Source organism: Piliocolobus tephrosceles, chromosome Y (assembly GCF_002776525.5).
Source record: "Piliocolobus tephrosceles isolate RC106 chromosome Y, ASM277652v3, whole genome shotgun sequence".
NCBI classification, from domain to species: Eukaryota; Metazoa; Chordata; class Mammalia; order Primates; family Cercopithecidae; genus Piliocolobus; species Piliocolobus tephrosceles.
In genome coordinates, this window is record NC_045456.1 from 20,948,875 (window position 1) to 20,961,998 (window position 13,124).

At 45.4% G+C, this 13,124-nt stretch overlaps 1 protein-coding gene across 1 annotated transcript in view; it reads left to right on the top strand.

Annotated features, from left to right (window-relative positions):
* Positions 1–13,122, top strand: part of MXRA5 (matrix remodeling associated 5) — a gene marked incomplete at its 3' end in the record, with an annotated part of 31,364 nt that extends 18,242 nt beyond the window's left edge. Inside the window, exons 5-7 of the mRNA XM_023198627.2 lie at positions 3,643–8,610; positions 10,698–11,598; positions 12,720–13,122. Of these exons, the coding sequence (XP_023054395.2) occupies positions 3,643–8,610; positions 10,698–11,598; positions 12,720–13,122 (6,272 nt within the window). The remainder of the gene's footprint in view (positions 1–3,642; positions 8,611–10,697; positions 11,599–12,719) is intronic.
* Positions 13,123–13,124: the final 2 nt, after the last annotated feature.

The window sequence follows — 13,124 nt, forward strand, 5'->3', positions numbered from 1 at the left end:
TTTTCCTTCCTTCCTTCCTTCCTTCCTTCCTTCCTTCCTTCCTCCTGACTTCTCTCCTGCCTTCCTTTCTTCCTTCTGTTCTTCCTTTCATCCCTCCCCTTCCCCCTCCCTCCCCTTCCATCTTTCCTCCCTTTCTTCCCTCCTTCTTCCCCTCCTTCCTCCCTTCCTCTCTCCTTCCTTCCTTCCTTCTTTCCTTCCTTCTCTCCTTCTCTCCTTCCTTCCCTGGTTCCCACTTTCCCTCCTTTACTCCTTCCTTCTCTCCTTCCTTCATTGCCTCCTTCTCTCCTTCCTTCATTCTTTCCTTCCATCATTCTTTCCTTCCCTTCCTGCTTCCCACCTTCCCTCCCTTGCTTCTTCCTTCCTCCCTCCCTTTTTTCCTTCCTTCCTTCCTTCCTTCCTTCCTTCCTTCCTTCCTCCTGACTTCTCTCCTGCCTTCCTTTCTTCCTTCTGTTCTTCCTTTCATCCCTCCCTTTCTCCCTCCCTCCCTCCATCCATTTCTTCCCTTTCTTCCTTCCTTCTTTTCTCCCCCTTCTCTAAGCCCTACTTTGCAACCTATCCCCATCCTCAGATCACATTGTGTTTACCATATCCTGGATCTATTTCCTCAACTCCATTCTCACAGCCGCTGGCCTGGGTCAGGCTCCTTTCCTTCTCTCTCTGGTAGGAAGGGGGAGCATTCTAAACAAGTGTCCCCATGGCCTTGTCAGCCCTGTTTTCCATCCACTCTCTACAAAGCACTGAGAACATTTTGCAGAATGTGCATCCAGCCAGGCCACACCTCTGCGTAACTGATTTTCATTGCTGTGAGGATAAGATGCACATTTGCACATTCCCGCCAAGAAGTCTCCACACAATGGTCGCTCCACCTGTCCCCACTGTCCTCTAGCGTGGTGGTCCCATTGTCCTACTTATTCATCTATTTCTAGCCACACAGTCTTCCCGTCTGTTCCTTGCAGCTTCTAAATTTATTTCCAACTCAACATCATTAGATTTGCTCAGTTGCCTGCTTGGGAGTCTTTACTGCTAGACGTTCAAGAGGCTTGCTTTTTCTTAGCTTTTAGAGCTTCATTCCAAGAGACCATCAAGCAATGGATGGAGGAAAGACAGAGGTACACCCACGTGTGAATGGTATTAACCAGAAAAGACACACACCTCCTCCACTCATATTCCATTCGTGAGAACCAGTCCTTACACCCCAGTGAATGCAAGGGAGCCTGAAAATGCATTTGGATGGCTATTTTGTAGCATTAGCACTACGTTATGGATGTGGACCCATAAAACTTTGCTGGGCAAAGAACCATCTCTGCTACTGTCTGGAGATGCGCATGCATGTCTTTGTGTGTGCATGTCTATGCATGTATGTGTCTGTGTGCATGTGTGTACATCTGCATATGTGTAGATTTGCATGTATGTGAAAGAAACCCAAGATTTTAAAGTATTAAAGTTAGTCTTATATAGTGAGCCTTTCTGAAGATTGCAATCCCAGAATCTTTCAGAGAGTTTCTGTTAGACTGTTGCATAGCAGTGTTTCAGCCCACAGCTTATACACAGGTGGTGGAGCCTCTGCAGGTGCTCAGAAGTCACATCAAATGTGGTCAGAATTCACATCAGATGTGCTCAGAGGTTACATTAGAGCTGATTCTCATCAAAGTTTGGGTGCCAGGGGACATCTGCTTATAGGTTACAAAGTCATAGTCATTAATCCTGCCAGACATTATCCTATGTGCAGAAAGAGGCAGGGGCTAGGAGCATTGAACTCATCTTTTCTAAAAGTGCAGTGATTCAGGCAAGAGGCGTGCGGACCTGTGCTCCATCCTACTCATCCTCTTCAGGGCATTCATTTAGAGGCTGTGCTCATTCCCTGAACCCTGAAATTGTGCTGGCCAAGGGATTTTGTGAAATGCTGCTGATGTTTGCTGGTTTGTCTCACAGCATGTATGTGTGTGGGTGTGAGTGTGAGTGTGTGTATGTGTGTTGAGGGGAGATGTGCAAAACAATCCTATTTGCATGCTGAGGTGTTTACTTTGAAAGTCACACAGAAAACCATGGTCAGGTGGGCAAAAGGAAAGACGGCAAAGCCAGTTAGGAGTTTTATAATTCTCCAAGTCATAGATGAAGCAGTATAACTGGTTTCTTCCCAATGTGAATGGGCAGAAGTAGGCAGAGGACTATCAAGAAAAACTCCTGGTCTTCCAGTTTCCCCAAGCAGAGAGAGTATGCCATCACTTACTGAGATAGAACAGGCACGAGACTCTACATTTAGGTCAGGGAGAGAATATAAGTTTGTTTTGTTGATGTCAGTTCGAGGAGTCTTCATGCTATCTAAAAAGACATATAAAGAGGCAATGGGGTGTGGAACTCAGAGAATGTATTTGGACTAGAGAAGCACATACGGTAGTCATCACTGGCGGGTGGATGGTAATTGGAACCACACATGTGGGAGAGACCACTGATGCTGAAGCAGACCAGGAAGGAAAGGGGCTTAGGACCAAGTCAAGGAGGACCCAGTCAGCAAAGATTCAGGCAGAGGAGGAGGAGGAAGCAGTGACTGAGACAGAGCTGTGGCCAGAAAGGATGAAGAAAATTCCAGAGGATTTCATATCCAGGAGACTAAGAGGACAATGTGAACTCAAAAGCAACCCCTCTGCGAAGTGTTTACTATAGAGAGAGTTATAAATATAGATATAGTTACCTAGATACATACATATTGATTATATATATTTATATATAAATATATAAATTATGTATTATATGTTTATAAATTATTTATAATATAAATATGCTGATTATCTATTTATAAATATATGTACATCTATAAATTTATATATTTTTATGTAATGATTAAAAAAAGTAAATATGATGTGATACATGCCAAAGATTCTTCCTTTTACCTGAAAATGCTTTCACGGATTTATATATTTATATCCATATATATTTATATATTATTTATACATATTTAGACATAAACATTGATTATATGTCTATATATCTACATATTAATATATATTTATTGATATATCAATATATGTTTATATATCATGATAGATATATATCTCTATATTATATAAAAATATATCTATTATTTATGTATATATTATATAAATATATATCTATTAAGATAGATACATATTTGTATATATTGATAGATATATTTCAAGATTTTTTAATATATATTGGTATATATATATCAAGATGAAAAAACAACGAAAAGTAGATATGATGTGATACATGCAAAGATTCATCTTTTTACCTAGAAATGTTTCCCCAGTTTGCAGTTATTTCTATAGATTCTCCTAAACTTTCACAGAAGGTACATTGTATAATATCTGTGAGTGAAGTTGTTTACTTTAACTTAGCAATGCTTTTTAAATACCCGTTAGTAAGTATTTTAAGGTATTTTTAAGTAAAAATTATTATTAATGATCAAGCAGTTATAAAGCACCCGTTAGTTACCACACAGTGTGCTAAAACTGTGGTTTAACATGAAGCCTCAAAGGCAACTCATGTATAGGATTCCTTGGTTATGGGATTACAGCTGGGTGATAAAGACACCAACATAGGCTTTATTCTCTGGCCATGTGTAAGGCGTGCCATTTTTTGGCTCCTTACCCTATTGAGTGTCTATTTGCTTATTTGTTTTAGGAATTCTGAAGTGTAAAAAGGACAAAGCTTACGAAGGCGGTCAGTTGTGTGCAATGTGCTTCAGTCCAAAGAAGTTGTACAAACATGAGATTCACAAGCTGAAGGACATGACTTGTCTGAAGCCTTCCATAGAGTCTCCTCTGAGACAGAACAGGAGCAGCAGTATTGAGGAGGAGCAAGAACAAGAAGAGGATGGTGACAGCCAGCTCATCATGGAGAAATTCCAACTCTCCCAGTGGAACGTCTCTTTGAACATGACTGATGAGCACGGGAACATGGTGAACTTGGTCTGTGACATCAAGAAACCAATAGATGTGTACAAAATTCACTTGAACCAAACGGATCCTCCAGATATTGACATAAATGCGACAGTTGCCTTGGACTTTGAGTGTCCGATGACCCGGGAAAACTATGAAAAGCTATGGAAATTGATAGCATACTATAGTGAAGTTCCCGTGAAGCTACACAGAGAGCTCATGCTCAGCAAAGACCCCAGAGTCAGCTACCAGTACAAGCAGGATGCTGATGAGGAAGCTCTTTACTACACAGGCGTGAGAGCCCAGATTCTTGCAGAACCAGAATGGGTCATGCAGCCATCCATAGATATCCAGCTGAACCGACGTCAGAGTACGGCCAAGAAGGTGCTACTTTCCTACTACACCCAGTATTCTCAAACAATATCCACCAAAGATACAAGGCAGGCTCGGGGCAGAAGCTGGGTAATGATTGAGCCTAGTGGAGCTGTGCAAAGAGATCAGACTGTCCTGGAAGGGGGTCCATGTCAGTTGAGCTGCAATGTGAAAGCTTCTGAGAGTCCGTCTATCTTCTGGGTGCTTCCAGATGGCTCCATCCTGAAAGCGCCCATGAATGATCCAGACAGCAAGTTCTCCATTCTCAGCAGTGGCTGGCTAAGGATCAAGTCCATGGAGCCATCTGACTCGGGCTTGTACCAGTGCATTGCTCAAGTGAGGGATGAAATGGACCGCATAGTATATAGGGTACTTGTGCAGTCTCCCTCCACTCAGCCAGCCGAGAAAGACACAGTGACAATTGGCAAGAACCCAGGAGAGCCGGTGACGTTGCCTTGCAAGGCGTTAGCGATACCCGAAGCCCACCTTAGCTGGATTCTTCCAAACAGAAGGATAATTAATGATTTGACTAACACATCACATGTATACATGCTGCCAAATGGAACTCTTTCCATCCCAAAGGTCCAAGTCAGCGATAGTGGTTACTACAGATGTGTGGCTGTCAACCAGCAAGGGGCAGACCATTTTACCGTGGGAATCACAGTGACCAAGAAAGGATCTGGCTCGCCATCCAAAAGAGGCCAACGCCCAGGTGCAAAGGCTCTTTCCAGAGTGAGAGAAGACATCGTGGAGGATGAAGGGGGCTCAGGCTTGGGAGATGAAGAGAACACTTCAAGGAGACTTCTGCATCCAAAGGACCAAGAGGTGTTCCTCAAAACAAAGGATGATGCCATCAATGGAGATAAGAAAGCCAAGAAAGGGAGAAGAAAGCTGAAACTCTGGAAGCATTCGGAAAAAGAACCAGAGACCAATGTTGCAGAAGGTCGCAGAGTGTTTGAATCTAGAAGAAGGATAAACATGGCGAACAAACAGATTAATCCAGAACGCTGGGCTGACATTTTAGCCAAAGTCCGTGGGAAAAATCTCCCTAAGGGCACAGAAGTACCCCCAGTGATTAAAACCACAAGTCTTCCATCCTTGAGTCTAGAAATCACACCACCTTTGCCTGCTGTTTCTCCCCCGTCAGCATCTCCTGGGCAGACAGCGGCCAGTGCTGAAGAATCCTCAGCAGATGTACCTCTACTTGGTGAAGAAAAGCACGTTTTGAGTACCATTTCCTCAGCCAGCATGGGACTGGAACACAACCACAATGGAGTTATTCTTGTTGAACCTGAAGTAACAAGCACACCTCTGGAAGAAGTTGTTTATGAGTTTTCTGAGAAGACTGAGGAGATAACTTCCACTGAAGGTGACCTGAAGTGGACTGCAGCCCCTACACTTATATCTGAGCCTTATGAACCATCTCCTACTCTGCACACCTTAGACACAGTCTATGAAGAGCCCACCCATGAAGAGACGGCAACAGAGGGTTGGCCTGCAGCAGATGTTGGATCCTCACCAGAGCCCGCATCCAGTGAGTATGAGCCTCCATTGGATGCTGTCTCTTTGGCTGAGTCTGAGCCTGTGCGATACTTTGACCCAGATTTGGAGACTAATTCACAAACACATGAGGATAACATGAAAGAATACACCTTTGCACACATTACTCCAATCCCCACCACCTGGGTTAATGACTCTAGTACATCAAAGTCATTTGAGGATTCTACTATAGGCGAACGAGGTGTCCCAGGCAAATCACATTTACAAGGACCGACAGAGAACATCCAGCTTGTGAAAAGTAGTTCAAGCACTCAAGACACCTTACTGATTAAAACAGGTATGAAAGAGAAGTCTCAGACACTACAGGGAGGAGATATGCTAGCGGGAGACCCCACACACTCCAGAAGTTCTGAGAGTGAGGGCCAAGAGGGCAAATCCATCACTTTGCCTGACTCCACACTGGGTATAATGAGCAGTGTGTCTCCAGTTAAGAAGCCTGCAGAAACCACAGTTGGCACCCTGCTAGACAAAGACACCACAACAGCAACAACAACTCCAAGGCAAAAAGTTGCTTCGTCATCCACCATGACCACTCACCCTTCTCGAAGGAGACCCAATGGGAGAAAGAGATTACGCCCCCACAAATTCCGCCACCGACACAAGCAAACCCCACCCACAACTTTTGCCCCATCAGAGACTTTTTCTACTCAACCAACTCAAGCACTTGAAATTAAGATTTCAAATCAAGTGGAGAGTTCTCCGGTTCCTACAGGTTGGGTGGATAACACAGTTAATACCCCCAAACAGTTGGAAATAGAGAAGAATGCAGAACCCATATCCAAGGGAACGCCACGGAGAAAACACGGGAAGAGGCCAAACAAACATCGATATACCCCTTCTACAGTGAGCTCAAGAGCGTCTGGATCCAAGCCCAGCCCTTCTCCAGAAAATAAACATAGAAACATTGTTACTCCCAGTTCAGAAACTATACTTTTGCCTACAACTGTTTCTCTGAAAACTGAGGGCCCTTATGATTCCTTAGATTACATGACAACCACCAGAAAAATATATTCATCTTACCATAAAGTCCAAGAGACACTTCCAGTCACATATAAACCCACATCAGATGGAAAAGAAATTAAGGATGATGATGCCACAAATGTCGACAAACATAAAAGTGACACTTTAGTCCCTGGTGAGTCAATTACTAATGTCATACCAACTTCTCGCTCCTTGGTCTCCACTACGGGGGAATTTAAGGAAGAATCCTCTCCTGTAGGCTTTCCAGGAACTCCAACCTGGAATCCCTCAAGGACAGCCCAGCCTGGGAGGCTACAGGCAGACATACCTGTTACCACTTCTGGAGAAAAACTTACAGACCCTCCCCTTCTTAAAGAGCTCGAGGATGTGGATTTTACTTCTGAGTTTTCATCCTCTGTGACAGTCTCCACACCATTTCAACAGGAAGAAGTTGGTTCTTCCACAACTCTCTCAGGCATAAAAGTGCAGGTGTCTTCAAGTCAGGCAGAAACCACCACTCTTGATCAAGATCATCATGAAACCACTGTAGCTATTCTCCTTTCTGAAACTAGACCACAGAATCACACCCCTACTGCCGTCCAGATGAAGGAGCTAGCATCCTTGTCCCCACCCACGATTCTCATGTCTTTGGGAGAAAGCACCACCACTAAGCCAGCACTTCTCAGTCCAAGAACATCTCAAACGTCTAGAGATTCCAAGGAAAATGTTTTCTTGAATTATGTGGGAAATCCAGAAACCGAAGCAGCCCCAGTGAACAATGAAGGGACACAGCATATGTCAGGGCCAAATGAATTATCAACACCCTCTTCCGACCAGGATGCATTTAACTTGTCTATAAAGCTGGAATTGGAGAAGCAAGTATTTGATAATAGGAGTCTACCACATGGCCCAGATGGCCACCACCAGGATGGAAGAGTTCATGCTTCTCATCAACTAGACAGAGTCCCTGCCAAACCCATCCTACCAACGGGAACAGTGAGGCTGCCTGAAATGTCCACACAAAGTGCTTCCAGATACTTTGTAACTTTCCAGCCGCCTCATCACTGGACCAACAAACCAGAAATAACTACATATCCTTCTAGGTCTTTACCAGAGAACAAGCAGTTTACAACTCCAAGATTATCAAGTACAACAACTCCTCTCCCATTGCACATGTCCAAACCCAGCATTCCTAGTAAGTTTGCCGACCGAAGAACTGACCAATTCAGTGGCTACTCCAAAGTGTTTGGAAATAACAACATCCCTGAGGCAAGAAACCCAATTGGAAAGCCCCCCAGTCCAAGAATTCCTCATTATTCCAATGGAAGATTCCCTTTCTTTACCAACAGGACTCTTTCTTTTCCACAGCTGGGAGTCACCCTGAGACCCCAGATACCCACTTCTCCTGCCCCAGTAATGAGAGAGAGAAAAGTTAATCCAGGTTCCTACAACAGGATACATTCCCATAGCACCTTCCATCTGGACTTTGGCCCTCCAGCACCTCCGTTGTTGCACACTCCACGGACCACGGGGTCACCCTCAACTAACTTACAGAATATCCCCCTGGTCTCATCCACCCAGAGTTCTGTCTCCTTTATAACATCTTCTGTCCAATCCTCAGGAAGCTTCCACCAGAGCAGCTCAAAGTTCTTTGCAGGAGGACCGCCTGCATCCAAATTCTGGTCTCTTGGGGAAAAGCCCCAGATCCTCACCAAGTCCCCACAGACTGTGTCCATCACTGCTGAGACAGACGCCGTGTTCCCCTGTGAGGCAACAGGAAAACCAAAGCCTTTCATTACTTGGACAAAGGTTTCCACAGGTAAGATGTTTAAGCATCTTATTTTTTTTTTTTTTTGTCAATTTTTATTTTATTGGCTAGCAATATAATACATTAAAACAGCATGTGCTGAACAACATAAGCACATTAGGAGAAATTTTTATAACACATTTGGGGAATTGTTTTTACTTGAACAAGTGTTTATTGTTATTTTTATAATTTCAGCTTTTGTTTTAGATGCAGGGGGAGCATGTTCAGGGTTGTCGCATGGGTAGATTGAGTGATGCTGAGGTTTGGGGCACAAAAGATCCCATTACCCAGGTAGCTAGCACAGCACCCAATAGGTGGATTTTTCAGCCCTTGCCACCCCTCCCTCTCTCCTCTAGTAGTCCCAAGGGTCTATTTGTCCTATCTTAATGTCCATATGTACCCAATCTACACTTTAACCAGAGTTTGTGTAGGAGAAAGTTACTGGAGTCTTACTTTAGGATTAATTCACCTTTCTTCTGGATTCAAGGGCCTCTCTGGGCAGGGGTGGCTGGCCACTGCAAGCCTGGCACGCCCATGCAGCCAGCTAGCCCGAGGAGTTCAGGAGAACAGCATTAGCATAAATAAATAAGGGAGAGGCTGTGTCTCTAGTAATTGAGCTTGTGCCATCTTAGCTAACCTTGGAAGTGGCTGGGACTCATGCCTGCTTCCAGAATTCTCTATTAAACCCACGTTTGCCCTCCTTTGCCTGAAGATGGCCCTGTTTCTGGGACTAGTGTAAAAATGAAAAAGAGAAACAAAACATTCTTTTTCTCTATCCTTTTTTTTTTTTTATAGCATACTTATTTCGTATGTGTGTGATGTGTGTGATGACAACACAAAATCTACTCTCAACAATTTTCGAGTATAAGCTAAATTGTCATTAACTATAGTTGCCATGAGTATAATACCACTTAAGCATATTCCTCCTAACTGAACTTCATACTCTTTAATTAATATCTTCCCTTTACTCCCACCCCCAGCCCCTGGTAACCACCATACCACTATCTGCTTCAGCTTCAGTGAGTTCAACTTTCTTACATTGCACATATAAATGAGATCATGCAGTATTTGGCTTTCTGTGCCTGGTTTATTTCACTTAACCTAATGTCCTTCAGGTTCATTTATGTTGTGGCAAATGACAGAATTTCCTTTTTTTTTGAGATGGAGTCTCGCTCTGTCGCCCAGGCTGGAGTGCAGTGGTGCTCCTTTTTTTAAAAAAAAAGAAAGAAAGAAAAACAAAAGACAGAATGGTATTTCATTGTGCATATATGCCACATTCTCCTTATCAATTCATTCATTGATGGACACTTAGCTGAATTCCATATCTTGGCTGTTGTGAATAGCACTGTGGTAAACACGGGAGTGCGGATGTCTTGTCAACATACTGACATCATTTCCTTTGTCTAAATACCCAGTAGTGGGATTGCTAGACTATAGGCAGCTCTATTGTTAGTTTTATGAGGAACTTCCATACTGTTTTCCATAGTGGTTGTACCAAATTACATTCCCACCAACAGTGTACGAGGGTGCCCTTTTCTACCCATCTTCACCAGTGTCTGTTGTTTTTGGTCTTTTTGATAATAGACATTTCAGCAGGCATGAGATGATATCTCAGTTTTACATTTCTTTAACGGTTAGGACCAAAACAGACTGGGTGTGGTGGCTCACACTTATAATCCCAGCATTCTGGGTAGCCAAGACAAGAGAATCACTTGAGGTCAGGAGTTCAAGACCAACCTGGGCAACACAGCAAGACCATGTCTCTACAAAAAAAACAAATAAATAAATAAATTATCCAGGAGTGGTGGCCTGCACCTATAGTCCCAGCTACTTAGAAGGCCGAGTCCAGGAGGTTGAGCCTGCAGTGAGCTATGATTGTACCACTGCACCCTCACCTGGGAGACAGAGCAATACCCTATCTCTAACAAATAAAATAAACATAAAAAAACCTTTTAAAAACACTAAAACATTCTACCTTCTACATTTGCTTTTGCTGTCTGAGTGATAAAGTGGAGAATTAGATTAACTGATACTGCTCGTTTGAGCATTATCAAAAGGGCACAGTTTATACCAAAGCTGACTGTGTTACTTTTCTCCAGGAGCTCTTATGACTCCGAATACCAGGATACAACGGTTTGAGGTTCTCAAGAACGGTACCTTAGTGATACGGCAGGTTCAAGTGCAAGATCGAGGCCAGTATATGTGCACCGCCAGCAACCTGCACGGCCTGGACCGGATGGTGGTCTTGCTCTCGGTCACCGTGCAGCAACCTCAAATCCTAGCCTCCCACTACCAGGACGTCACCGTCTACCTGGGAGACACCATTGCAATGGAATGTCTGGCCAAAGGGACCCCAGCCCCCCAAATTTCCTGGATCTTCCCAGACAGGAGGGTGTGGCAAACTGTGTCCCCCGTGGAGGGCCGCATCACCCTGCACGAAAACCGAACCCTTTCCATCAAGGAGGCGGCCTTCTCAGACAGAGGCGTCTATAAGTGCGTGGCCAGCAATGCAGCCGGGGCGGACAGCCTGGCCATCCGCCTGCACGTGGCGGCACTGCCCCCGGTTATCCACCAGGAGAAGCTGGAGAACATCTCGCTGCCCCCTGGGCTCAGCATTCACATTCACTGCACTGCCAAGGCTGCGCCCCTGCCCAGCGTGCGCTGGGTGCTTGGGGACGGTACCCAGATCCGCCCCTCGCAGTTCCTCCACGGGAACTTGTTCGTTTTCCCCAACGGGACGCTCTACATCCGCAACCTCGCGCCCAAGGACAGTGGGCGCTATGAGTGCGTGGCCGCCAACCTGGTGGGCTCCGCGCGCAGGACGGTGCAGCTGAACGTGCAGCGTGCAGCAGCCAACGCGCGCATCACGGGCACCTCCCCACGGAGGACCGACGTCAGGTACGGAGGGACCCTCAAGTTGGACTGCAGCGCCTCGGGGGACCCCTGGCCGCGCATCCTTTGGAGGCTGCCCTCCAAGAGAATGATCGACACGCTCTTCAGGTAGGCGGCTCTGCGTGGCTTCCTGTAAATTGCTGGGCTGGTGGCCCCAACGAATATGAGTCCATTTTCAGGATGAATATGCACACACATTGCTCCCTGCGTCCGATAAAATTAAATGAAATTAATTAGCAGGGCACGGTGGCTCACGCCTGTGAGCACTTTGGGAGGCCGAGGTGGGCGGATCACTTGAGGTCAGGAGTTCGAGACCAGCCCTGCCAACATGGTGAAACACTGTCTCTAATAAACATACAAAAATTTACCGGGCGTGGTGGCAAGCGTCGGTAGTCCCAGCTACTCGGGAGGCTGGGCAGGAGAATGCTTGAACCCGGGAGGTGGAGGTTGCAGTAAACCAAGATCACACCACTGCACTCCGCCCTGTACGACAGAGTGACAGTCCATCTCAACTAATAATAATAATAAATTCATTAGAGACGGGGTGTCACTCTCTTGCCCAGGCTGGAGTACAGTGGTGTGATCGTAGCTCACTGCAGCCTCACACTTCTGGGTTCAAGCGATCGTCCAGCCTCAGCCTCCTGAGTAGCTGAGACTACTGGTGTGCACCACGAGGCACGGCTTCTTCTTATTATTATTATTATTTACTTTTTGTAGAGATGGGATCTGCTGTGTTCCCAAGGGTGATCTCGAACACTTCACCTCAAGCAATCCTCCCACCCTGACCTCCCAAAGTGCTGGGATGACAGGCCTGAGCCCCTGTTCCTGGCCCAGTGTGTGATTTTTATGCAATGAAATGTTGTCCCTCTAAACTCGGATCCAGAACAAATACCTAACTTCTTAACGAATACTTAACTTCCTCCTCTCTTGCCCAATGGTTTTTACAGCCTGGAGAAGGTTGTGGAAAGTGATTGACTGCAAATAAGAACTCCCTGTTGAATCTGATGTTAGGTTGGCCTGACCATGGGTTCAAGGACATGAAACGTAGTCGAAGACGTCAATCCTATTCCTGCAAGTGTGTGTGGATCAAACCATTGGGCATTTTGCAATAGTAGCCATCTGGGCTGATGCATCACAGAACCACCTATTTTTGTGTTATTCCAGTGACCTAATGCCACAGTAGAGCATTTGAGAAACTGACATCTACTCCTTTTTCTTTTTTTCTGTAGTTTTGATAGCAGAATCAAGGTGTTTGCCAACGGGACCCTGGTGGTAAAATCAGTGACGGACAAAGATGCAGGAGATTACCTGTGCGTAGCTCGAAATAAGGTTGGTGACGACTACGTGGTGCTCAAGGTGAATGTGGTGATGAAACCAGCCAAGATTGAGCACAAAGAGGAGAACGACCACAAAGTCTTCTATGGGGGTGACCTGAAAGTGGACTGTGTGGCCACCGGGCTTCCCAATCCTGAGATCTCCTGGAGCCTCCCGGATGGGAGTCTGGTGAACTCCTTCATGCAGTCAGATGACAGTGGTGGACGCACCAAGCGCTATGTCGTCTTCAACAATGGGACGCTCTACTTTAACGAAGTGGGGATGAGGGAGGAAGGAGACTACACCTGCTTTGCCGAAAA